We start from the raw sequence: 25,421 nt of genomic DNA on the forward strand, positions 1-25,421 counted from the left end.
CGCAAGGACGATAAGAACCCTGGTTCGGATGCATCTTCTCTCTCTTTATTTCCGCAAGTCTACACACTTATATACGCTTACATGACCAATCAGCGAGCAGGGTACAGGAGGGAGCGAATCAGGCTGTGCACCTAAATGAACAACTTCGCTAGCAACCAATGCTGTTTACTTCCTCTTTGGGCGTTCTGCTTAGTCTCAGGAGGCAATCCTAACCTGGCAACTAGCCAGGCGCCATCTTTTAATGGCGGAGGCCGCCCTGGCCAGGGGCCTGCCTCCGACACCTCAAGATTGTAAGCCACTTCAGTGTCCATCACTAGAGAAGTCAGTGAATCAAAGTGAGTATCACAGTATGGAATCAAAGTGAATTATTCCTTTATTCCTGCCTGAATGAAAAGGAATGAACTCCTGGTACATAAATCTTAATAAAAAATAAAATCTTACTGAATCTTACAAACATAAGGTGAAATGACCACTTTCCACATACAGACCATATATATAGTGTACTGTTTCATTTATATAAAATTGAAAAGCAGACAGAACCAGACATAGATAGAGGAAGGATGAAAGAGAGAGCGCTCCTGGTGGTAGTGCCTGGTAGGAGCACGAGGAAGGCTTCTGAGATACCAATTTTTATTTATTTTTTTTCCCCCAATCTGGGTGGTGGTTATGTGGTTGCATCCACTTTGTCACAATTCGTTGGGATGAATACTTAAGACATGAGCCATTTCCTCGGTTGTATTTTAGCAGAAGATTTACAGGTGAAAAAAACGTGAGATATATATATGGTGTATAAGTAAAATAATACACCGATGTTTATAGGAAACACTAATAACTTTCCCATCTTCCTAGTCTCCAGGGGGATCCATTTTTAATAGAACAGTAGGCACCCTTTCCTATTTTCTCCTATTTAAACGGGCATTTATACATACATATCTCTGGCTTCTCTATTTTGTTTCATTATTTGTGTTTACTGTTATGTGACACACTCTATCAACTTTAAAATCTGATTTTTATTTGGTAGTTTGTCATGGGATTTTCTGTAAGTTGATAGCTATAGCTGGAACTTTTATCTCTAATTTGTCCACTGACACATTCATAGTTTTACAGAAATAAGAAGATACACTGGTGTTTATTATTTTTTTTTAAAGATTTTATTTATTTATTTGACAGAGAGAAATCACAAGTAGGCAGAGAGGCAGGCAGAGAGAGAGAGAGAGGAGGAAGCAGGCTCCCTGCTGAGCAGAGAGCCCGATGCGGGACTCGATCCCAGGACCCTGAGATCATGACCTGAGCCGAAGGCAGCGGCCTAACCACTGAGCCGGACCCAGGCGCCCCTGGTGTTTATTTTTAATGAAGACTTTTTTTTTCTATGCATTCCCCCTTTCCCCACACGATCTCTCCCACTTCTCAAACAACCTGCTATTTTTCCCCCTGCTTATATTATCATTTATAAATACATAATGTATATATATAATCATTTATGTATGGCAAACAAAAATATATATATAATATATAAAGTATGTTCCCATTAATATTTTAATAATTTATAACTTATATTTAATATTTCTACTCTATCTCTTCCCAAAAAACATTTAATGAACCATTCACTCACTGAATAATCAAAGCTCCATATAGTAGACCAAAGTTCAAAATATATAAATGCACCCAACCATTATAGCATTTTATTTTTTGTTAAGATTTATTTATTTATTTGACAGACAGAGATCACAAGTAGGCAAAGAGAGGAGGAGGAAGCAGGATCCTCGCTGAGCGGAGAGCCTGATTTGGAGCTCGATCCCAGGACTCTGAGATCATGACCTGAGCAGAAGGCAGAGGCTTTAACCCACTGAGCCACCCAGGCGCCCCCCCCATTATAGCATTTTAAAGGTAGAAATAGTGTGGGTAGGTTTATTTCTCATCACAATTTAAATATAATATGAGGAATTGGGAAAAAGTACTTTCTTTCAATTAAACACAAGTCTTTATCAAAGTATACCGTTTGCCTCCTACTGCTAACAAATGGAACGATTAGGCTCAATAATATGCATTAATTTTTCTGTCCAATATCTGTATTTTGTTCTCCTCTCTCTGGTGGGGAAGAGCTTCCTTATTAAATCATTAATGTTATTGCTAAGGAGTTACAGGTAGCTACCAAGACGTTCTTTCGTAATATTTAATTTAAATTATCTCATACCTTTTGAAAGATATAATTTCAAAAATAAGGTTAGTTTCTATTTTTCAAGAAAATTATCCTGTGAATTGATATGTATTTCTTTAGAAATAAGGGCTAATTAACATGTGGAATTAGAACAAACTCATGTGCTGTGGTGAGTGGTGTGAAGTGTATAAACCTGGTGATTCACCGACCTGTACCCCTGGGGCTAATAATACATTATATGTTAATAAAAATAAATAAAAATTTAAAAATTTAAAAGGCTAATATTAACTTCATGGGAGTTTACAAAATGTTTAGGTTGCTTCGGAAAGTTAAATGGAGATGAACATCAATTCAGTAAGTTTAAGAGATATTCTCAGTTTAAAATTCCATCATAAATCTGTGTCAAGTATGGAAAATATATAGACATATACTTCATGAGTTAGTTTTTGTCTTGACATCAATTTCCTATCAGAGGCTAGGGATTTATAAGCTTTTCATTGTTAGTAACAGGAATAATGATATTGCCTATACTTTATCCTAAAAAATAGAAAGGAGATGGACTTTAGAAACAGGACTCTGAAGAGCCAGCCTAGAGTTACACAGGAGAAACGGGATTTCTCTTTGTGTATCACCAACCATCCAATAATGTTTTCTAGGGCTGAGGTCCCAAAGAGAGATGGGTCAGGCTTGGGGCCCCTGCCTGGGGTGACAGGATCTGTTTGCTTTTTGTTCTATAATTTGTTTTTTTTTTTTAATATTTTATTTATTTCTTTGGCAAAGACAGATCACAAGTAGGCAGAGAGGCAGGCAGAGAGAGAGAAGGAAGCAGACTCCCCACCAAGCCGAAAGCCCGACGCGGGGCTCTATCCCAGGACCCTGAGATCATGACCTGAGCCAAAGGCAGAGGCTTTAACACACTGAGCCACCCAGGAGCCCCTGTTCTATAATTTGTTATTCAGGATTTGGAATCATCTCATCCTGATGAAAGAGATATCTGTTTTCTCTTACCTGAGATTATTAGAACACACTGTTTTTCCTCTTTCAGACACAAGGAATATGGCTGGGCTCAATATTATGGGGTCCATATTTTATCAGGCCTCTCTCACTATGATGCTGGGACTTCACAAAGGTCGCTGTTTACGTGTAGTCACTCCTCCCGTCTTTGCTGTGCACTTCTCTCTCCAGGTACCAAGCACCAGCTCTTTGGGTCGCTTCGTTCCTTAGTCTCATAATCAAATTTCTTGTTGAGAAGGAAGCACTCCAGCCCTGCCACCAGGCAGCTCTTTAAACAGAAGGGCTGTAAACTGCCAACTGAATAACCCCAGGGGTCAGCTATTCAATACGAGGGATGTAATCATTCATAATCATATGTCAATTGCTGGAGAGCACAATTCAAATTCTGCTAACCAGGTGCTGTTGACAGCTTTGCTATCAAATCTCCCAAACTAGAATCTCACCTGATTTAGGTCTTGCTGTTTCTGTGCATTTAATGTTTTAAGCTGACAAAAAAATTGCATTGCATTAATATTTAAAATTAAAATCGATGATTACTCTAGCACAATGACAGAATGCTGCTGCTGAATGCTATCGGATTTCTCATTAATATTAATTTGCAGTTTGTAGGGAAACGGTTTAACAACGGAGCTACACACATGTAATTCAAATATTGATTAACTGGGCCATAAATCTATGATCATGAAAAAAATTGCTCTTGACCATCTGTGTTTGATTTTTGGTCTTAGCATATTCAAAATCCATCATATCTCAGGAATAACATGTAATGTATTTTTTATAGTATGTTAGTTATTAGCAAATATTTTCCAATTTTCTTTTTTTAAAGACTATTTATTTATTTGTCAGATTCAGAGAGAGAGAGAGAGAGAGCACAGGCAAGGGAGCGGCAAGCAGAGGAAGAAGCAGGCTCCCTGCTGAGCAAGGAGCCTGATGTGACATGGAATTCAATCTCAGGACCCTGGGATCATGACCTGAGCCTAAGGCAGATGCTTAACTGACTGAGCCACCCAGGTGCCCCAGCCTCAGCTTTAATTAAAAAGTACACTGCTACATTATCTCTAGGAAAAGACTCTGATGTATTTCAAGCACCATAGGGGTGTGTGTGTGTGTGTGTGTGTGTGTATTTTAGACTTTTATCCTGGTAGGTTAGTAACAGTCTTAGTCTTAAAACCATATTCGCAACTAGTTCTTCTGATTGCTACATAGTCAAAACTTAGTGTGGAAGATGACAAAGTCAGCCCTGCAAAAAAATGATGTAACTTCCATTACCTAAATTGCCTTCATTGTCTGTGTCAACAGACCATGGCTAGATGACATCACACTGAATTAATCAACTTAATAATTCTTGTTATCAACAAGGCAGCCAGTCCTCTAAAATCAGCTTGTATGTAATCAATTACTGAACTGGTTAATATGAAAAACTAGTTAATAAGTCATAGGGCCAAACCTACCTATCAAAATCTGACATCCCTTTTTGTTTTTAAAACAGTATCTTCTATAAATGTTAGTCAATAAATAAGAATGGAAATGATCAACGTAACTGAGATATGCCAGATGACTTCAAAACAGCACAGCATGTTCCTTGGAAATGGCCTTTAGAGATTTGGTATCTCTTTCTCCTCCAAATCATAGAGTCAGGCCACGAAAAGGAACTTCAATTTGATGTTCCACCAAATGGGAAGTCTCTTCTGCATCTCCCCGAGGGATTGTCAGCTGGCTCCTGCTTTACCACTCCCAGTGAGAATGAATTTATGTATAACCATTCTCTTATTGGGCAGCGCTAAATGATGGAAGGAAATTTTATTTCCAAATTTTTCACAGAAATGCCAATTCTTCTGTGAGTCAGTTCTGTGTGATTTCCAGTTTCACATTGTTCTCTGGTATCACAATGCCTCCTAAAGCATGTATACTAAGTGCCAAGAAATTTGTAGAATAATTCTTAGGAACAGAAACACCCAGTGCCTTCACTTAAGGTGTTTATCACCTGCTCATAGAAGAAATAGTACATGCGCATATTTATTTCTAATTCATGTGCCAAAGAGAATCTTCAAGTTCTACGAACTTATGTGCAGATGAGGTTAAAAAAGAACTATACCCAAATGGAAAGAGGTTGCACGGAGAAGAAGCCTGATAGGTAGAGATACTGAGGTCAAGTGGGGAGAACATTCGAGGCAGAAGGGAGGGCGTGTGCATCGTGAGGACAAAAATATTGGGTATGTTTAGAAATAAGGAGTAGAAACCTGGGATGCAGCATAAAATAAAGATGTGAGTGAAATAAAAGGCTTGGGATCCAATCACAGAGTACCTGGGAGCCAGAAATAGCCGTATGGACTTGATCTTCTACACCAGCGTTCTCCAAGGTGGAGCGTCAGCTCTGTGAGGTACCTGGGAATGCACTAGGGTGTGAAGAGACATCGAAATTCCAGCGAGTTTTCATTTTTAATCTTAAAAACTGAAAAAAAAAAAAAAGCATTACTAAAATTTACTCTCTTGGGAAGAGTGAGTGTCCCAGAATGCTAAGCAGTTTGCTAGTTTTGGGTGAGTTGCTCACTGAGACATACGCTATCTGCCCTTCAGGGAGTTTGCAGATTTGGGGTCCCAGGTGGATTTATAGATTATGGTATCTAATTTTAACTAAATGTGTGCTCACAAAATGGCACACAATTTTAAAGAATTCCTTCCAAGAACCTACAGATTGAAGACAAGACTAATGACACAATCACAGATAAATAAAAAGCAGTGTTTCTTTTACACTAAGGGCAAGGTGTTCAGCAGCCACGTTATAAAACACAGATCCCACAAGAAATGACTGTTCCAAAAAACTATACTTGACATATGAATATAGATCTGATTTTATTTACAATGAACCCTCCCACAAATGGTATGAGATACATGATGCCTTTGTGAAATCTTGAGGCATTATTTTTTTCTTTTTGCCAGGGTAGCCCTTAAAGTAGGTATTTAACTAAAATGAACTTGGAACAGGAACAGCAACCTCTGTTACTGTACCATGAAGTATTAGCCAAAATTTCAGAAATAATGAGTCATGTATATGCCATAAATATGAAAAAATGTACATAAAATGTATATGCCATAAATATGAATAAATACATAAAATCTACTCATACAAAACAGTTAAGCATAAATGATACATTATATGCTATCTAAATAATCATATATAATATTAATGATAAAAATTTAGAGAGCTAGAATGTTCTCTAAAACATTAATAAAGTAATTATTCAAATATTTTTTATTATCTCTTAACTCGACTTTTTACATTTTTATGTCTAAGAACATATCTAATATTTTTGAACAGTCATAACTTCAATATACACTTATAAATACATGCGTGTATGCACAAAGCACATTCTCAAAATGTTATACCTGAGAGGGAGGTGGTAGTTTTTTAAATTTTGAGAAACCACCACTCTACATTTTGGATGAGGGATTCATTAGAGGTTTTGATCCAGGAAGTGATACATCAGTACATTGAGAAATATCAAGAACTGTAGGAGAAAAAATGGTACCGATGTACTAAAAAAAGAGACGATTCGATAATGAACTGTCAAGGAGAAAGAAGGGAGGTGACTGATAAATTTGTTGAGATAATTCAGGGCTTGAATAAAGGAGAAAGCAGTGGAAACTGGAAGGAGAAGCTAAAGGCCACAGGTACTGTGGAAGTAAGATCTGCAGGATTCCAGTAAGTGATTTGTTACTAGAGAAAGGGAGAGGAGTCACAGAGGAAAACCAAAGGTAGCCGTAAGTTTCTCCTTCAGATAACTGAATGCAGGATGAGGACCTTCCGACAAAAATAGAAATGCTATGCTTTCAGTCTGGTTTAGAAGACAATAGATTTTCTCCAATTTGGGTCACAGTTTATTTAAATAAATCCATCTATCCATTTATTCATATTAATTTTTAATTTCCTCCAAAAACACTTAATCAACTCCCACTATATTTCAGAAACTGCATAAAGAGTCAAGTATCCAAAGATAAACGAGATTGTTTAGCCTCAGGGAGCTCACAGATTAGTGGGAATAATAAAAATGTATCGATAATGATATATAATGGGAGACATGCAATTACAGAACCATCTGTACAGGGGTTTGCAAGCACAGGGAAGGGCCACCTGGCCTGGCTGGGAAAATTTTTGGAAGATGAGGCTCTGGAGAAGAATAAAAGAATGACTACGTGCTGGTAGCTAGGCAGAGGGGACAGAGTGGCCAAGGCATGGTGCAGGTATGTGAGACACTCAAGCAGGAGTTCAACAGAAATCAGATTCCCTGTGACAGGTGGACTGCTTAATTCTGCTAAGAGGTCATGGGCTCATCTATTCTGAAAAGAAAATCAATAGCAATCAATGAAAAGTGGAAGGCTATCAGGTCTATGCAGAATGAAAACCTAAAATGAAGGAAAAAGATATGGTTTCTATCCTAAAGCTGCAGCATAGAAGGTGAACGATGAAAATTTTAACTGCGGCTATTGAAATTGGAGACATTACCATCCAGTTATTAAATGTGGTCAGTGTTAAATGAGGGAGGCTAGCAGGCACCCCTGCAGATGAGGCCCACGGGAACAGACAAACACAATTAGAAGCTTGTTTCTGGAGAACGCACGGCATCCATATAGGGAAAGAGGGCACAACCAGAGCTCCAGAAAGTACATGGATGCTTGCGACGTACTATTAAAGCGTGCATTTACATATGTGCCAGATGAAACTTGAGGCTGAAAGAGGATAGGAGATATGCGAAACTATACATGCTCTGCCTGAAAATGTGAAACCGTTGCGTGAGATGGGCAAAATGGAAAGATTATTGTTTAGTTCCGCCGATGGTGGTGTGAGATCGCTCAGAATAAACGTGGCGAGTAAGTGTCACTTCACGGATGATGTGCGATACCCTGCACATATTTTATGTCCTCAGATCCCCCCTACTTGTTCAGTCGGGTGGTGCTGCCAAAGTTTGCAGGTGAGACTAAGACTTGCAGGCAAAAGGTGGGCTGCCCGATGTCTTGCCGCGGCAAGGTGAGACTCAGATTGGGTTTTCTGACGCCCAGACCAAGCACCTACCACCTCACTAGCGGTTTTCGAATGGGCTCCATGGAGGTCCCATTTCGGTGTCAGGGGCAGTGTGGCAGACTTCTGTAACTTGTGGGCCATCAAGCACCATTCCCCCTTCCATCAATTGTTTTGGAGAATCATCTTTTGATAATTGAGGGTTTTTTTCTTTTCTTTCCATCTTTCTATCTTTCTTTCTTTCTTTTTTTTTTTTTTTTGCTTAAATGTGTATGGATAGCTTTTGTATGCAGAAAGAAATTCTCACATCTGCATTCATTTTCATTAATAGTCAACACAAAAAAATTTTGTAATTGTAGATACAGCTTATAAAGTAAATCCACTTATAAACCTAGTGGTTGCTAATTAGTACTCAGTTCATTTTTTTTTTAAGATTTTATTTATTTATTTGACAGATCACAAGTAGGCAGAGAGGCTCCCCGCTGAGCAGAGAGCCCGATGTGGGGTTCCATCCCAGGACCCTGGAATCATGACCAGAGCTGAAGGCAGAGGCTTTAACCCACTGAGCCACCCAGGCACCCCTTTCAGTTCATTTTTTAATGTAAGATATTAAATTTCCCCAAGCTCTTAAGTACAGCTTACAAATTTAAGTCATATATTATGTTAAACATTTCACATTAAAGTCATGTAAATTGTATGTTCTCCTAAATAATTTAAGGTCTTTGTAAATGTGATTGCTTTAATTATCTGAAACTTTTCAACTTCAAATATTTAATATATCTGGTTTTCTAAAGTACTTTAAACAGATAAGTGGAATTATAAATCTAATACACAACATTTTCTTAAGTACTTAAATAATTCTTAGAAATCTAATAATAAAGATTTGATGATTCAGATTTATTTAAACTGGTAAAAATTTATCAAATATTATACCTATTAAATTTAAAAATCATAAAAAACCTTTTAAATTAAAATTATAAGTTTAATATGCCAGATTTAATAGATTTAAAAAGAAGGCAACACACATTTTTCAGATGATTATATACTGCTCAAATTTTCCATTTTCTTTTTTATTTATTTTCTGCAGCTGTGGTCACCTGGATTTCCCCTTAATGTTCTAAATTTGTTATAGATATACTGATTCCAAGGATTTGATTTTATCATTCTTTTTTCTCTGGTTATTTTTACATCTTTCTGGTGTTACTAAGTCTTTTATCATCTCTTTACTCAAAAAACTTCAGGTGATGATCAGAGATTCTGGACAGGGACCTGGAACCTACTGGTAATTTCCAGGATAACTACCTAAGCTGCCTGTTAATATACCCAACCTGTTCATATAGAAAAGAGGCTTTTCAAATCCTCGCATTTTCTCACAAATGGTTTCATCTGGCCATTTGAAGCCATTTTATTTTTACCAGACTCTGACACAAATCTTACTAATTATAAGCCTTACACTACCCAGTTGCAATTAACCTCTATTGTCAGCTCAAAGTTAATGAAATCTTCAGGACAGTGCCCACCTCTCACCTGTGCTATGGTTATAACTAATATCTTTACTACCTAGTTGATTTTGCACCTTTCTTATATAGATTGCTTCCTTATCTGTTGCCCAGACCACAGATTTATTGCTGTTCGGTTGGCCAGAATTGCCTTTCTGGTGTTGTGTGGTATTGGGTTGGGATCGTAAATCATGATGTTCTGACCAGTGGATGGGCATGTGGACAAAGTGGACTTGCTTCAGGACTTTTAATGTTGAGCAAAGGCAAATTAAAAACAACAAAAAAAAAAATGAACACACACACACACACACACACCAGAACTAGCAGGAGCTCCCTAAACAAGAAGTGGTTCCAAACACTGAGATCTATTGCTACTGGTTGCCAGTTGAGTCTCCAGCCTTCCCTTCAGTCCTTTGTGACTTCAGATCCTCCCAATAAGTTACCCCATCAGTTATTTTGCAACCCCAAACTCCAAGTGACCCAGGCAGCCTAGAGGATGCTGTACTGATGAAGAAGGGGCTGTACTTAGCCCCTTCTAAGGGGCTAAGGAGAAAGGGCAGGAGTCCTGACCCATGCCTTAGATCAGCCACACTGTTATCCGTCCTGTCAATTTCATTTGAAGAAGGTCTTAAATCACTGTATTGCTACCAAGGTGTGAGATTATTACACCCATGATCGCTAAGGTCCGGAGAATTTTAAGGACAAACTGAAGGATAACAAGTACTAAAGGACATATGCTTGAATAAAACAGAAAATGAGAAACTTGAGGCAGCTTTCAAAATTCATGGTGCATCAAAGAGGATAGAGAAATCAGGATATATTTCAATGTGAGAAGACTCAATGCCTAAAAATTGAGGACTGAGCAATAAGGTCAAATAATAAGAGGTATGAATGGGTGCCTGGGTGACTAAGTTGGTTAAATGTCTGCCTTCAACTCAGGTCATGATCTCAGGGTCCTGGGATTGAGCAGTGAATTGGGCTCCCTGCTCAGCGGGGTGTCTGTGTCTCCCTCTTCCTCTGCACCACCCCCATCATCCGCCATTCGTATCTTCTCTCTCTCTTTCTCTCTCATCCTCTCTGTCTCAAATAAATAAATAAAATCTTAAAAAATAATTAAGAGATATGAAAAAGGGACCAGGAAGTCCTTATTAAAGATGTGTAGGAAATATGTGATTATTACTTCAAAGTCCCTAAGAAAAATATGCAGCAATGACAGAACATGTTAGGAGTAGGACTTCCACAGAGAAACTGATTTAACTAAAAATGAAAACTAAACCTCTCATACTTGATTTCTTAGCTTTTCCATAAACTAGAGCATGGGCACATGCTTTAGGTTTAACTAATCAGACACACAAACATAGAAACACAATCCCAGGATACAAAGGTACTGGCACTGTGGAAAATTCTTCCCAGAGGTGGCACAGCTGTTTCTAATGGCAGCAGAGCCAATGTGGCCAGTGGCCAGTGGCCAGTGGTAGGCGAGATGTATGGAATCAACCAAAGAATCTAGGGTGCAGATTGGGGGCTAGTGACAATTTCAATGAATTGGTCTTGGAGTAATTTCAACCATACGTCTGGCTACATGGCTCCCCTCTGTTTCGGCCTATTTTCTGAGCTTGATTCTCCAGTTTTCATGAGGATTCTTTGATTCGTCCAATAGTAACTAATCCTTAAGGAAAAGATGGGGAAATCTAGTATTTTCTACCTGGTGTAATTAATTCTAGAAAAAAAAACTGGCTAATATTAAGGGATGGAATTTGGGGAGCCTATGGTAAGCAATGACTAAGTTAATCATCACCTGTGGTCACTCTGGAATAATATGCCTATTAATGGCAAGGTTTTGGAGGACCATGTGTCCTCCGCTGCAAAGGAAGTTCTTCATGATCAGGTGAACAAAATGGCCAACTCTATGGATGTCAGTCATCCTCCTTTCTAACCACCCACATGTTTGTTCACTTGGGCCCATGAACAAAGAAAAATGGTGACAATAGCAGTTGCAACAATGTGAATTTCCTTTCACCTGCACATCACTTTTGCTGAGTGCCCAAATTTGCCAGCTGCAACCAAATCTGAGTATCTGGGATATTAACATACCCTAGAAGAACTAGCCATCTTTGTGTAATTAGATTCCTTCCCTCATGTAGGGAGAAATATTTTGTTCTACTGAACTACAATTTGCCTCCTTTTTCTACCATCCATTGACTTACCTAATGCTTTATTTACCACCATGATTTCATATGCAACATTGTTTCTCACCTAGGAAATTGCGTTGTAGTGAAAGAAATAATGTAATACCTATGAAATTCATTAGTCTTATGATATATTCCATTGTAAAGAAGCAACTACAAAATAGTGGTAAAAGCTATTAATGATTTATTACCACAACAGCCAGAAGACAACATCTTGTAAGTTTAGGGTACATGCTTTCCTCTAACCTGGAGGTCAGTATTTGTCCTGTTTCTCCCATACCCAGAATAGATGATGAAGGATAAAGGAAGTAGGTAGGAATGGCATCTCGTATTACATTTATTACCCACTCGCAAAAAATATTATTCTTTGTCTCCAAGCCTGGCACTGCTGCTGATACTGACTCTGGGATTCTGTGATTCTGTGTTGCTTGAACATCTATTGGCTTCTGAAAGTATGAGAATAGAGGCACATTATTGAAGAGCTTAGATCTTGTGATTCAAAGTGTCAGGGCCCAAGAGATCTTACACATATCAGGGGTAGTAAGAGTTGTCCTAGTTGAAGTGGATGATGGGAATTCCAGGGGCACTGGGTGAACAACCATATGGTTGTGCAGAGTAACCAATCCTGACCATACAGGGGAGGTTGGGTTTGGCTATATAATACAGCTAGAAAGAAATAGGGACTGAACTTCAAGAATTCTCTGAGTACTTCTTAGGACCCCATGTCCTGGGGCAAAATTATAAGGAAAGTACAGTAACTTAATAAAGCCAGATCCATCAGATGTCCTGCTTTTTTCAGAAGCACTTTTGGTCCCTCAATGGATAAAGAACTTTGGTCAGGGGATGTGTTGGTCGAAGACAAAGGATCATGGAAAGAATAGAAATCATATATGCTGGTACAGGTTTGTGACAGTTGCAGAAGTAAAAACTGACATTTAACCCTGTTTTCTATTATGTCATATTCTTTGAATAACACTTTTTAAAAGATGGGTCTTTGTGGTTAATTTACAGTTTAATCCAGAAGTTACATGATATTGGGGAAAGACCATAACAAAGCCAGAGAGAAATTTGACTTTGAGCTAAAAAGAAAAAAAGATTCAATTTTAGGTTGTTCCTTAGGGGATGAAGTAAGTGAGATTTGGTTAGGGGGTAAATCAATTGCATTAAATTAGGCAAAAATATTTTTTAAGGATAAGTATGGGAAGAAGAGTGTGTGTTAATATTATCCACCTAAAGGGATCAACTGGGTGCACATTTGCCACATATGTAGGTGTGTATGTGTGCAACAGGGGGTGACACAGTCTGTGAATATTCTTTCTATTGGTGAATAACTTTCTCAGTTCCCCTGACAATGGGCACAAATCTGTTCCCTCAGCTCTGCCAATGAGAAGCACCTGTCCTAGACTCTGAAACAAGAGAAAGCTGCACAGAAAGCAGAGATAGTGGATAATTCTTCAGGAATGGTAAAGTTTTAAGCAACATGGTCTTCAGAGATGGCACTGGCAGTTGTGCCGTGGAGGAACCTTACGTGTTGGGTCAGGAGTGTGGGTGTGGTGACCTGTGAACCCCAGCATCCAGCAGTAATGATGACGGGGTCCATGATGAGCTGCTGTGTGGAGTGATTTTGGCAAGTGTTACATGTGGCCCATCTCCTTTTGTTCTGAGCGTGGTTCCTTATCCTGCCTATCAATTCTGAGACTTATCCAGTATCCTTTCGTTAAATAAATTCCTCTTTAAGTAATCCACAGTTGGCTCCTATGAATTGCAATTAAGAGCTCTAACTCATAAAGCCATAAATCTTCATTTCAATACTTTTCATTCAGTATATCCTTCAGTAAGTAAGCCAGTAAGTCCAAGGCCTCGTGGCAGAAACGAGCGAGCCAAAAATGAGTGACACAGTCCCCATCATCCACGTACCGAGATGTCTAGTGGGAGAACAACACATATATAAATCATTTTTAAAATAATCATATAACAAGTTATAATAGACGTTGTATATTAAATTCTATGGAATCTGCTTAAGGAATGAACTAGTTCTGCCCAAAGAGAAGTGGGGAGCTTTGTGAGGGTACAACAGAAGAATTTATTTGAGTGGAGCTGGAAGAACAAAGAGGATTTTACCAGCTTCACAGGAAGAGACACTCCTGGAAGAGTGGGTTGTATGAGCCAAGGTATAGTTTGTGATGTGTTTGTCACCCAGAAAACACTAGCATGTGGCAATCATAGGCAAATGACTAGAAAAAGACCAGAGTGACACTGTAAGATGTGATTATGAAGGCCTGTGTGTATCATACTAAACAGTTCTCTTCTTCAATAATTACCAACATGGTTTTTAAAGCAAATAGTGACAGACCCAATCTGTTTTAGAAAAATAATGCTAGTGTCAGTGTAGAGGCATTAAAGAACCATATCAAGCCAATACCAGCAAAGAACACATTTGAATGTTTAGCTACAAAAGTTTTTGCCTACATTCCAAGTGGGAAATATATACAACTCGAAACCAAAACAGAGGATGCATTAGTAGAATTTGATAACTAACTGCCAATATAGCTGGAGCTAGCGATGTGATCTAAAGTTAGCCATATATCCTTAGAAAGGTTATCTTAGTCTTGGATTACTCATCAATCACAATCCATCAATTACTAGTTACATGATAACATGGTAATGATCCTTATGCTTATGGGTAGTTATCAGGATAAGAAGAGCATATTAAAAAGATCTAGCATTGAGCCTGAATATCAATAAATTTGAATGTTAAGGAATGGGAGCTATTGCTATTAATGCAGTACAAATAGAGAGGGTTGAAAATTCTGTTTTATGACTCACAAGACATGGCTTAATAAATCATACTATATTTTGATGAAACCACAGTGACCACTGTTATTTCCACTTATTTCAGAAGCCAAGGAGCAAGAAAGCTTAAATAACAATCCAAAGGAGAAGAGGGGGATTTTGGGGAGGCCCTCCTTTCAACCATTACTTGGAAGGTAAGAATCTCCATGTTTTACTCTACATCATGGTTCCTCTGTAGGTACATAAGAATGCTTCACTCTTCCCCATGTATGTATTTATTTTCCCAAGAAATTAGAATATTTAAATCAGAGCCTGTCTTTTCATTATTTTAGTACTGTAGTATATTAAGGAGCTCAGTATATGAAATTATCTTTTACATTTTCATGAAAAGAAAACCTTTAATTATATATTTATATATACACACACATATATACATATATAACATAGGTTTCTGATGAGGTTCACCCTAATATTTACTTTAACTTTTGAAAAACATTGATTTTAAGCACTTAACTTATAATTTATAGTTAGCCTTATAAAACATATGATAATTAAGGAAACATTAAAAACATACAAATGGATTTATTTATTTATTTATTTTTAACATTTTATTTTTTATCAGACAGAGATCACAACCAGGCAGAGAGGCAGGCAGAGAGAGAGGGGGAAGCAGGCTCCCCACTGAGCAGAGAGCCGATGCAGGGCTCGATCCCAGGACCCTAAGATCATGACCTGAGCCAAAGGCAGAGGCTTTAACTCACTGAGCCACCCAGGTTCCCCATACAAATGGATTTAAATGTTTAAATTGTACAATAATTTTCATCTTCATATTACCACATATTATTCTAATTTTCAAATAATTTTGTTTCTTGTTTCTACAACTGCAAATTCAGAGAAAAACAAGTGAGCAAAGAAGAGGAGGCCATAATTGCCCTACTTTGATAATCTGTTAATAGATTCAGCAGCAGATGGGTGAGATTAGAAATTGTCAATCTATTTGGAAAGGTACAAATAAAAAGTGAAAACCTCCCTTCCATAGGAATGCAATCCTGAAAAAATGAAAAAGCTTTAATTTACATGTATCTATAAGGGACCACACTATATGCACTATAATGTACCCCGTTTTTTTCACATACTGTAATTTGGAATTCTTTCCACATTAGCATTTAAATCTCCTTCACAGCAGATAAATTGCATAGCACTGTACTGAGTGAACGGACCATAATTTATTTGTTCAGTACTTTACTGATGGACACTGATTGTTTCCAGTTTCTCTTTCTCTAGCTCCCTCCCTCTTCTTTATTTTCCCCCAGTAGCACTTTAAAGTTTCCTTCATCGGGACCTATATATTTACTGAATTCATAGGGTCTTTTGCATGTTTTCTTTTTTGCTATTTGAGCCATTTCTTCTTTACTTGCCAGAATTGGGATAAGTGATTTTGTCAGATCTATATCTATATCTATATATACAATATGGCAAAAGGCGAGTTAAGGACAAAAGCTAAATGGTTAGTGTTTCAGAAAAATACTAAACAAAAAGTTTGGAAATTTTACTCTGATCCAGATTTTTAAAAGTGAGAAATTTAAAAAATCATGATATTTGTTATCTAGACTCTCCTGAGATTTCATTTTTCATTTTACTATTCACTTCGTCCTCCGTTACTCTACAGCTACACTGGCTTTGGCCAATTCTTGGAAAAGCCCAAGTTTCTTCTTGTCTTTTTGGACCTTTGCATTTACACTTTCTCCTACCTCAGAATAATTTCACCCCCATGTTTCAGATTTTCCCTCAAATCTCAGTTTAAATGTCAACTCCTTACCTGACTTTCCTGGGTAAAGGAGGACCCTCCCTCCACTACTCTCTTTCACTGCATTTAAGCACCTTCAGACTGCTCATCACAGTCTTTTAACATTTAACTCCTTTGTCCCAGACGTATATTGTAGATCCCCCAATCCCCACCTAAGTACCTAGCATGTAATATGCTTCAATAAATATTTGAAGAAAAAAAAAAGAATTCAGGTAAAGTGAATTTAATTACTGTAGAATTAACTTTTACTGAATGTATTTGCCAGGAACAGGTGTCAGTGTATGTTACTCATGCTAAGGTTAGACTTTGATAGATTCGGGATTCTGAAATCCTTTTAATCCCTTAAATCTTAATCCCCAAGTTTTAAATATGATTTAAAATTTCAGACCATTTCGCGAAATCTCCCACCAGTCTCCCCTTCCCACCAGAAGGATCCACCCACTTACCCCTAACTTTTTTAGTTCTCCGCCCCTCCCAGCGACCTGGCTGAGCTGGGCTGTCCGGGCAGAGCCTTCCGGGACCCGGGGCGCATGTGCGGCAGGCTGCGCACATGCGCAGTATTCGCGCAGGTGGCGTGGGTCCCAGCCTAAGGCTGAGGGGGCCGCCACGGAGCTGGGGGCGGGGCCTGCGACACTATGGCCGAGGGCAGCGGGGAAGTAGTGGCGGTACCCACGTCCGGGGCTGCCAACGGCCTCAGCAATGAAGCAAGCGGGGTCCCGGCGCAGACCAGCAACCCTCTGTCGCGGAAGTTGAACAAAATCCTGGAGACGCGGCTGGACAACGACAAGGTAACCGGAACTGGCCGGGCCTGGGGTCCCGCGCTGCCCGCGGGCTGAGCCTGGCCGGGGGCGGTGTCTGTTTGGCACCCACTCCCTCATCCCTCTGTCCTTCCGTCTCTGCTTCCCTCCGTGGGGGGAACTGCAAACCTGCGGGATCCGAAGTGGGACGGTTAAGAAGGGGGAGGCCGAGGAGCCCCTGGAAAAGCGAAGAGGTGTCTTGGGTGTCACCCGCTATTGGGAAAACCTGTTCCTAGAAGGCTCTGGCTCCGGGAGGCAAACGGTGGAGTCTCCTACCGGGGAGGTGTTCGTGGGTCCGAACAGGGGGAGAGGACAGCCCGGGGCAGGATTAGAAACCATGCAAGAGTACATTACAAGACTGGGCAACGTGAATCGGGGTTAGGAGGAGATGGAGAACCGGGGGAGGCATAATTGAGCATTTCCACTGACGGGTGAGAACAACTGCAATCATGTGCAGCGGGAAAGAACTGCTTGCTCGGGGCTCAGATGAGATACTGGGTGCCACTAGTTTTTGTTGCTGTTAGCTAAGCTCCGCCTGTGACCTGTGGGCTCCTGCTGTTATTTCTTCACCAGATAAAGCCGTCCACATCCTCACCCAAGTACCTCCCGAAACGCATCCTTCCAGCGTCTGTTGTCGCTGTATGCTGGTTATCTCTTCTGTATCATTGAGTCTTGGGGTAAATTGGTCATGCCGTAAAGAAAAAATATAAGCAGAAGTGAGAGAAGTTTACAGATAGGTTTGTAGGTAACTGAAAATAAGCTGTCAGTAAGAATTTGTGTGTAAGACGCGGCTCAGGGGCCACCACTTATCAGATATAACATCAAACTGAAATATGATTTGAGTAAGCCCCTTAATTTCTCTAAGCTTATTTTTCATCACTTCTAAGTTGAGAATACTGCTGGTAACTTTTACTTCAGGGTTGTGAGGATTCAACAAGAGAATCGGAAGTGCTCAGCACAGTGCCCTACACTTACCATTTCTTATTAAATGTTAATTTTATCATACAGCTTATTGTTTAATATGACTAATACTGACATTTATTATCTCACTTATTTATTATCTCAGCTGTGGTATAGGTAACATTATCTCCTTTTTACCCAAGAGAAAAGTAAGGTATCGAGAGAGTGTAGCAAGGCTAAATCATATAACTGATAACTGCTGGAGCTGTAATTTGCACCTGTCTATGTGATTTTTCATTCATCCTTTAGGGATTACTTCTTTGAGCCAGGCCTAGGACATTTCAAGGTTATAGTCAAAAGAAATGGCTTCATTTTTTGGTTTCTTTCTTTTTTTCTTTCTTTCTTTTTTTTTTTTTTTTTTTTTTTTTTTGGTACATAAATCTTTGTAGTGTTTTCTTAAATATTAAATTGAATTTAAATAGCTTTAGTATTTTTGTCAATCCAGCCAATATCGCAAAATAACATTTTAACTGAAACAGAAGAGTAAGGCTTTTAGAAGATATGTTAGTTCAGGTGTAGAAATTTTGTATTTGGAGTTAGATATCCTGGGCTTGGTCTTCTTCCTTCCCTCCTCTAATGCATATTTTCTCTGTAGGAAAACTCTCTCACTTTCATGTTTTAAATAACAAAAAGGCTGATGATTCTCAGATTTATAACCCTGTTCTTGACATCTCTACTGAGCTCCAGAAGCATCTAGTCCATTCCTTATATGACACTTCCAATGTCAATACCTGATCAACATCATAAAAACTTAACATAGCCAGACTCTTGGTTTTTCTCCAAACTGGTTCTACATTCTCCTGTTAGGAAAGAACATCACTTACCCAGACAAGCAAAAAATATATACATAATTTTTGATTCTTGTGATTTTCTTTTCACTTCGTGCATTGAATTCGTTAACAAATTCTATAGGCTTTACCTTGAAAAAAATAGTTTTGGAATATCTCCTTTTCATCTGCACTGCTGCTTGTTCTAAGTCACTATCAAATCTTTGCTTGGATTATTTTAGTTTCTTCCTATTTTCTTCCTTTCTTGCCCCCCCCCCCCATCTGCTTTCCTCACGAAGTTAGAATAAACTTTTGAACTTATAGAACACATTACATTACTCCTTTCCCTAAAGCCTTTAGTGGTGTCCCACAGCTTCAGTCATAAGGCGTTTCTGCTGCTTTCAGATTTTTGTACTCAAAGGCTTTTTTTTTTTTTTTTTGCCTGTGAACGGCTTTATCCCCATGGATGCCTTTCCTATTACTTAGGCCTCATTTCAGAAGTCACCTCAGAGAGGCCTTCCTCTCAGTTCTGCTCCCAGTTACTCAGTTCCTAGCCTGGAGGCTACAGGTGTTATGTACTTCTTATATATATCCTTCCAGAGATAGTTTATACATTCACCAGTAAGTATGTATGTATATAGATAGTCCTATTTCTTTTTTAACAGTTGGTATTATAACTGTTTCTATACGTTGCTATTTCACTTGCTGTGTCTTGAAGTTTGTATTATGTAAGTACATAAAGAATTTTCATCTTTGTTAAAATCGTTATGTCATAATTTCTTTAACCAATCCGCTTTAGGTGGACATTAAGGGTATTTCTAATCTTTACAATTCCAAACTATTCTGCAGTGAGTGGTCTTGTATACATGCTGCAATGTACAAGTAAGTAGCTTCTAGTATTTTGGAAATAAGTTTAATATTCAGTAACGTGAAGGTGGCCTGGTATTTTTTGATTATTTAATGGAAACATTTGAAAATGATTTCATTAAAATTTGACTTAAGATTAGGAAAACATGTGAAAATCGGTCCCAGTAATTGTCTGTTATCATCAATTGTGTAGGAGATGTTGGAAGCTCTCAAGGCACTTTCAACCTTTTTTGTTGAAAACAGTTTGCGGACTCGAAGAAATTTACGTGGAGATATTGAACGCAGAAGTTTAGCCATCAATGAAGAATTTGTCAGCATTTTCAAGGAGGTGAAGGAAGTACGTAAATTCTTTTCCTTTAACATTTATTGAGGACTTACTGTATGCCTAACTCTGTTCTAAGTATTTTTATGAATTAGGTTGATATGTTTGCTGTTCACATATCATGTTCAAATAGAAAATGTAACTACTTATGCCAGAAGCATCCAGATCCTTCAGTTAGTGGGATTTCTGAATCTGTGACCTTCACTAATGCTGCTTCTTAGAACGTTCAAACATTTTTTTCTAGGGTATTCTCTTAGAAATTTTTGTTTTGTTTTTTTTAACAATAAGAAAAAACAATTCTTTAAATGTTTTCCAGTAGAAATTTTTTCTTACTGAATAAACTTCCTTTGGATAACTACTTTTCCATTGAAAATTAATTAGAATTGAGTTACTTTAGTGCACCATAAATTATGAAATTTTCAGATTCATTAAGATCAGTTACTTTCAGCATAAGTAATATTTTTATCATACTTGAGTGAGCAGACTACTCACCATAGGGTAAAAATGAGTTTTATTTATTATGTTGTTATATTTTACTTATGCAATATTTTGTTAATTTTATTAATATCACATATTCTGTATGTGTTGTATGAAAGTGTATATAGAGTTTCAGTGACTAACAAACAGGGGATGTTTAAATGTTTAGGAAGATTTCATTGACAGGCTAAAAATCTGGAAGGTTGGAAGGACAGTTTGGTAGTATTCGTAAGAATAGAAAGGGTCTCCAGGAGCCCATGCAGATTGTGGTCTCTGAATACTGTTTCCCTCTGAAAGGAGGAAATCTTACAATATCAGAAAACAGTGAAGCTACCTGAGACCTTTGGGAAAGTGGCAGAAGAACTCTAGAGCTAATTTGATGAGGCTTTTGTTGGCCCAGTAAGAATAACTCAGTGGACAAAACTCATTAAACATGTTTAAAACCACAAATTCATACAGATCTAAGAACCAAACAGAACCCTCATTGGTTATATTTGATGGATATAAGGGAACCAGCTTCTTTTGAAAAGTGCTAAATAAAAGGAAGGAGTCAAGCCTTTATCCTGTCTTTTGCGGTTGTTGAGGGGAGGCTTCTCTTTATAGCTTTATTCTAGTAAATGAAGGAAGAGTGACAGAAAATGAGAAGATTTTTGCCACTACTGTTAAATTTATGGATCTAGCTCAAGACTTCTCAGCTTGGCAGTATGTTACATTTTGGATCAGACAAGTGGGGACTGCCCTCTGCTGTTTGGGTTGTTGAGCAGCATCCCTGGCTTCCAGCTGCTAAAGGCCAGTAGTACCACTTTTCCTTTAGTCATTCCTCCCCAAAATGTCTACAAACACTGCCGAATGCCCCATTGGGGGACAGAATTGCCTAGTTGATCACCATCGATGTAGCCATTGGTCATCACTAGCAGCTAACCTCACAAAAAGCAGTTTAACCTTGTATCTGTCACTCCTAATAAAGGTATATAACACAACCTGTGAAAAATTCTTGCCAGAAAACTGAACCAAGATATAATCAAGCTTCTAGATCTAACTGCCTGTTTATAGGAATTACTGGGGTCAGAGGACTATGTTAACACCACAAATATGCAGTCAGCAAATACAGAATGTGGGGAACTGTAGAGACAAATGGGTTGGTTTCTTTCTTTCTTTCTTTCTTTTTTAAAGATTTTACTTATTTATTTGACAGCGATCACAAGTAGGCAGAGAGGCAGGCAGAGAGGAGGAAACAGGCTGTTTGCTGAGCAGAGAGCCCGATGCGGGGCTCAATCCCAGGACCCCAGGATCATGACCTGAGCCGAAGTCAAAGGCTTTAACCCACTGAGCCACCCAGGTGCCCCTGAGCTTGTTTCTTTAACAAATAAATTGTAAGAAAAGGAAAAGAAAAATAGGGAGAAGTGAGACTGTATAGATTAAAAAAAAAAAAAAAAGGAGAAATAGCAACCAGTTGCTATTTATGAACCTTAGTTGGTTTCTGACTTGCAGTAATTAGTTAAAGATTGAAACAGCTGGGGAGATTGGAACACTGACTAGCTACTTGATATTAAGAAATTATTGTTAAATATTTAGATGTGAAAATGGCATTATGTTTTTTGAGTCTTCTTAGAAGCATATAGTGATGTTTATGAATGAAATAATAAAATGTTATGAATATAAAATAATTCAGTTTGTGCGGGAGGGAGAAAGGGATGGAGGAGAGGTATAAAGTGGGTAGAGAAATAGATGAAACAAGAGTGGTTGAAGCCAGGTGATAGGTACGTGGGCATTCATATTCTTGTAACTTTAGGATATTTTTGAAAATATTCCATAATAAAAGTTTTTAAAAAGTTTATCATATACTAGTTGTACTTCCCAGCCTTTAATTTTATTTGGGGAGCAGGGAGAGATACTTTGTCCTAAGTTCAAATAGAGGCTTTTAAAGTAACATACAGAACATTGAATTACAGTCATCAAAACTCTGCATTGAAGTCATAAATTCAGAGATGCAGTTTTTATTATTTGACAAATGAGGTCCATTTGGTATATTATGGTGGCTAAAGTATTAGGAGTAGTTATTCTTGACCTAGCTGACTGATAATATCATAGTGCTATTCATATTAGGTTTCACAATGAGATTTAAGGGAGTAGTGAGATTAGTTTACTCAGGCTTCTGCTATTGCTAATATTAATTGATATTTTGAAATTGTGCTTTTTTTTTTTTTTTACTGTTCACCTGAAAACAATTTAGCACTTCCTTTAATGATTTGGTGTATATGCTATTTGTAATAAAGTATAGAAAGTAATAATTGAAAATACTGGGTGCTATGATACTTATAATTCAAAGTACTTTATAGAAAGAAGGGATAAAATCTTGCATCTAGAACTTAGATTTATGTTCATATTCTGATAAGTGATTTCCAACTGGTTTATCTTCACATTTTGTTTATAGCCTCACTGGTCAGCTTTCTTATCTCTTACCCTCTGTTTGGCCCATCCCTTCATAAGACTGTCATGTTTCTATTTGAAGTTCTGGGTGTTGTGTTGAAAGGGATTGTCCATTGTCTACCACTGAAACTTCTTTGTGTATATTTCTGTTGTGTGACACCAAATTGTATGACACCAAATTGAAATTAAATTGGGAAAAAGAAGATAGTAGTGCAGTATGAAGCTAGATGTGATTTTGTGATATCATTTTCTCATATAATATTTTTCATTGATTCAGTAAGGACTAGAGAATGGTTTCATGAAAAGTGTAGAGCCTGGGAGACCTGTTGGAAAACTTTTTTTTAATCACTTCACATAAGAAATACTAATTGTTGTGAACTGAAGTAGTAGCTATTAGAGTAGTAAAAAAGAAATGAGTAAGATACATACAGTAAGGGTATAAATGATAGATCTTAAGGACCAGTTACATTCCCATGTACCTGGAGAAAGCTAGAGGAGGAAGTGCACGGGGAGAGAATGTTACTGAGAAAATTGCCAGCTTTGTGGCATGATGTACAATGTGATGATGTTCCACAAGGTAGAGAAGGCACGATTTTTAATTTATTGGGTTTTCATATTTGCTTATTTTTATTAATTAAAAGTTAACAAATAATTCATTACAGAAGAGTTAGATAAAATCAGAAGTCAAAACAGTTGCTTATAATTAATCCTATCACCCAGAAATAACTTTTGTCAGTATTGTCTGGCTTTTCCTGTGTACTTCTCTGTATTTATATGTATACACATACATATATATATATAGTTTCATAATGCTTTTTAAAAAATCTTATGTAGACCTCTTTCTATCCATGTATACACACACACACACGCATGCACATGTGCATGCATATACACACATATATAGTTATTGTTAATATACACACAGAGTTCATTGTATAGAAAATGTTTCACATTTTCCTTTTGTTTTGGGCAACTCTGTGTTGATCATCTTCTTACATATATTGTTGCACACTTATCTGATTAATTCCGTAGGATAAATCTCTGTGTTAGTACACCTGAATGAAGAGGTATTAATATTAGGCATTTGCCATTTCCTATTGTCACCCCCTTTAAAAAGCTTATACTAATTTCTTTACGTATTTTCTAACACTAGATGTTATTCTTTTTAATTATTTCCAATTGTAAATATAGTATCTTTTGTCATGCTTTGATAAAAAAAATTCACGAGATGAAAATAGTATTTGGCTAAGAGAAGAGAATTTCTGTAACAACATAGGTAATGTTTGCTGTTACTTTTTTCCTTTTCAGGAACTTGAAAGCATAAATGAAGATGTTCAAGCAATGAGCAGTTGTTGTCAAGACATGACAAGTCGCCTACAGGTACTGGATTTTACTATAGTTCCTGATTCAAAGTAAGCTTTCAAAAATTGTGACCTAGATCTATAAGATGTATGGATATCTAAAGTATCATGTCCTGTAGGAAGTTCCAATGTAAATATGATGCTTGTTTTTTTTAACTAAAAATGAGTATTTTGGGGTGATGGTTTACTGATACTGTTCAGTTAACTCCATATGCCTTTATATTTTGATCTTCTCAGTGTAAAGCTAACTGCATAGAATTTTGATAAACCTTTCAATCCCATAATATCCCATAAATCCAGCAAAAATGATTGCCTTAGTAGAAAGTCTTAGGAATAAGTCCAGGCTAAAGCTATGCCTAATACAGACCAACCTTAATAGTGTTTTATGCTCAGCCTCCCCACAAAAGAAAAGAAATAATCTCAGGAAAATATCTGTAATTCTACATCGGTTTATTAAAGCAGTTTAAAACTTCTAGTTTGATTGCAGAGTTAAGATTTAGCCTAATTATCCTCATTTATGTAATTTTGGAGTAGTGAAAAGAATAGGATTCCTCCTAAGAGTCAGTCATGATTATGTTTACTATCGTCACATTTATTTCAAACTTAAACCTTTAAGATTCTCCTGGAACTATAGTGAGCTACAGTGATTCTAGGAAGATTTCTTAATCTTTGCATATTCCACAAATCAGTCCTAAGCTACTTCCATGACCTATCTCTAGAACCAGTTTCTTGTTTCTCTAAAATTTTAGCTCTCCTACTCTTAACTATATTTGAGTACTCTTACTAATGTATCAGATACTATTGGCATATCTGTTGTTCAACCTTAGGTCTTTATGAATTACATAGTATTTAAATAGTCATCTTTGCTAATTATTGTCATTTTATATGTTTTGCAATATTACTTTTGTTACTTAGTAATTTTGTTTGACTGTTCTGTTCCTTTTTTTCTTTACTTCCTTTTCT

The 25,421-nt window shown here is 37.6% G+C and overlaps 1 protein-coding gene and 1 long non-coding RNA gene across 4 annotated transcripts in view; both read left to right on the plus strand.

The window, feature by feature from the left end:
- The first annotated feature begins 36 nt into the window (after positions 1-36).
- LOC309848608 lies at positions 37-15,967 on the plus strand. The gene is made up of 4 exons (XR_014303165.1): positions 37-335; positions 13,253-13,340; positions 14,777-14,864; positions 15,564-15,967. It is a non-coding gene; the product is annotated as an uncharacterized lncRNA (long non-coding RNA).
- Positions 15,968-16,998: 1,031 nt separating this feature from the next.
- Positions 16,999-25,421, plus strand: part of COG6 (component of oligomeric golgi complex 6) — an 80,332-nt gene continuing 71,909 nt past the window's right edge. The window contains exons 1-3 of one of the 3 annotated variants that reach the window (XM_082700487.1): positions 16,999-17,265; positions 20,062-20,205; positions 24,406-24,477. In XM_082700487.1, coding sequence (XP_082556613.1) covers positions 17,113-17,265; positions 20,062-20,205; positions 24,406-24,477 — 369 coding nt within the window. In that variant the 5' untranslated portion in view covers positions 16,999-17,112. Of the gene's footprint in view, positions 17,426-20,061; positions 20,206-24,405; positions 24,478-25,421 lie in introns of all 3 variants that reach the window. The other 2 variants (XM_082700489.1, XM_082700488.1) reach the window with 2 other exon arrangements.

Source organism: Mustela nivalis, assembly GCF_964662115.1.
Source record: "Mustela nivalis genome assembly, chromosome: 15".
Classification (NCBI taxonomy): Eukaryota; Metazoa; Chordata; class Mammalia; order Carnivora; family Mustelidae; genus Mustela; species Mustela nivalis.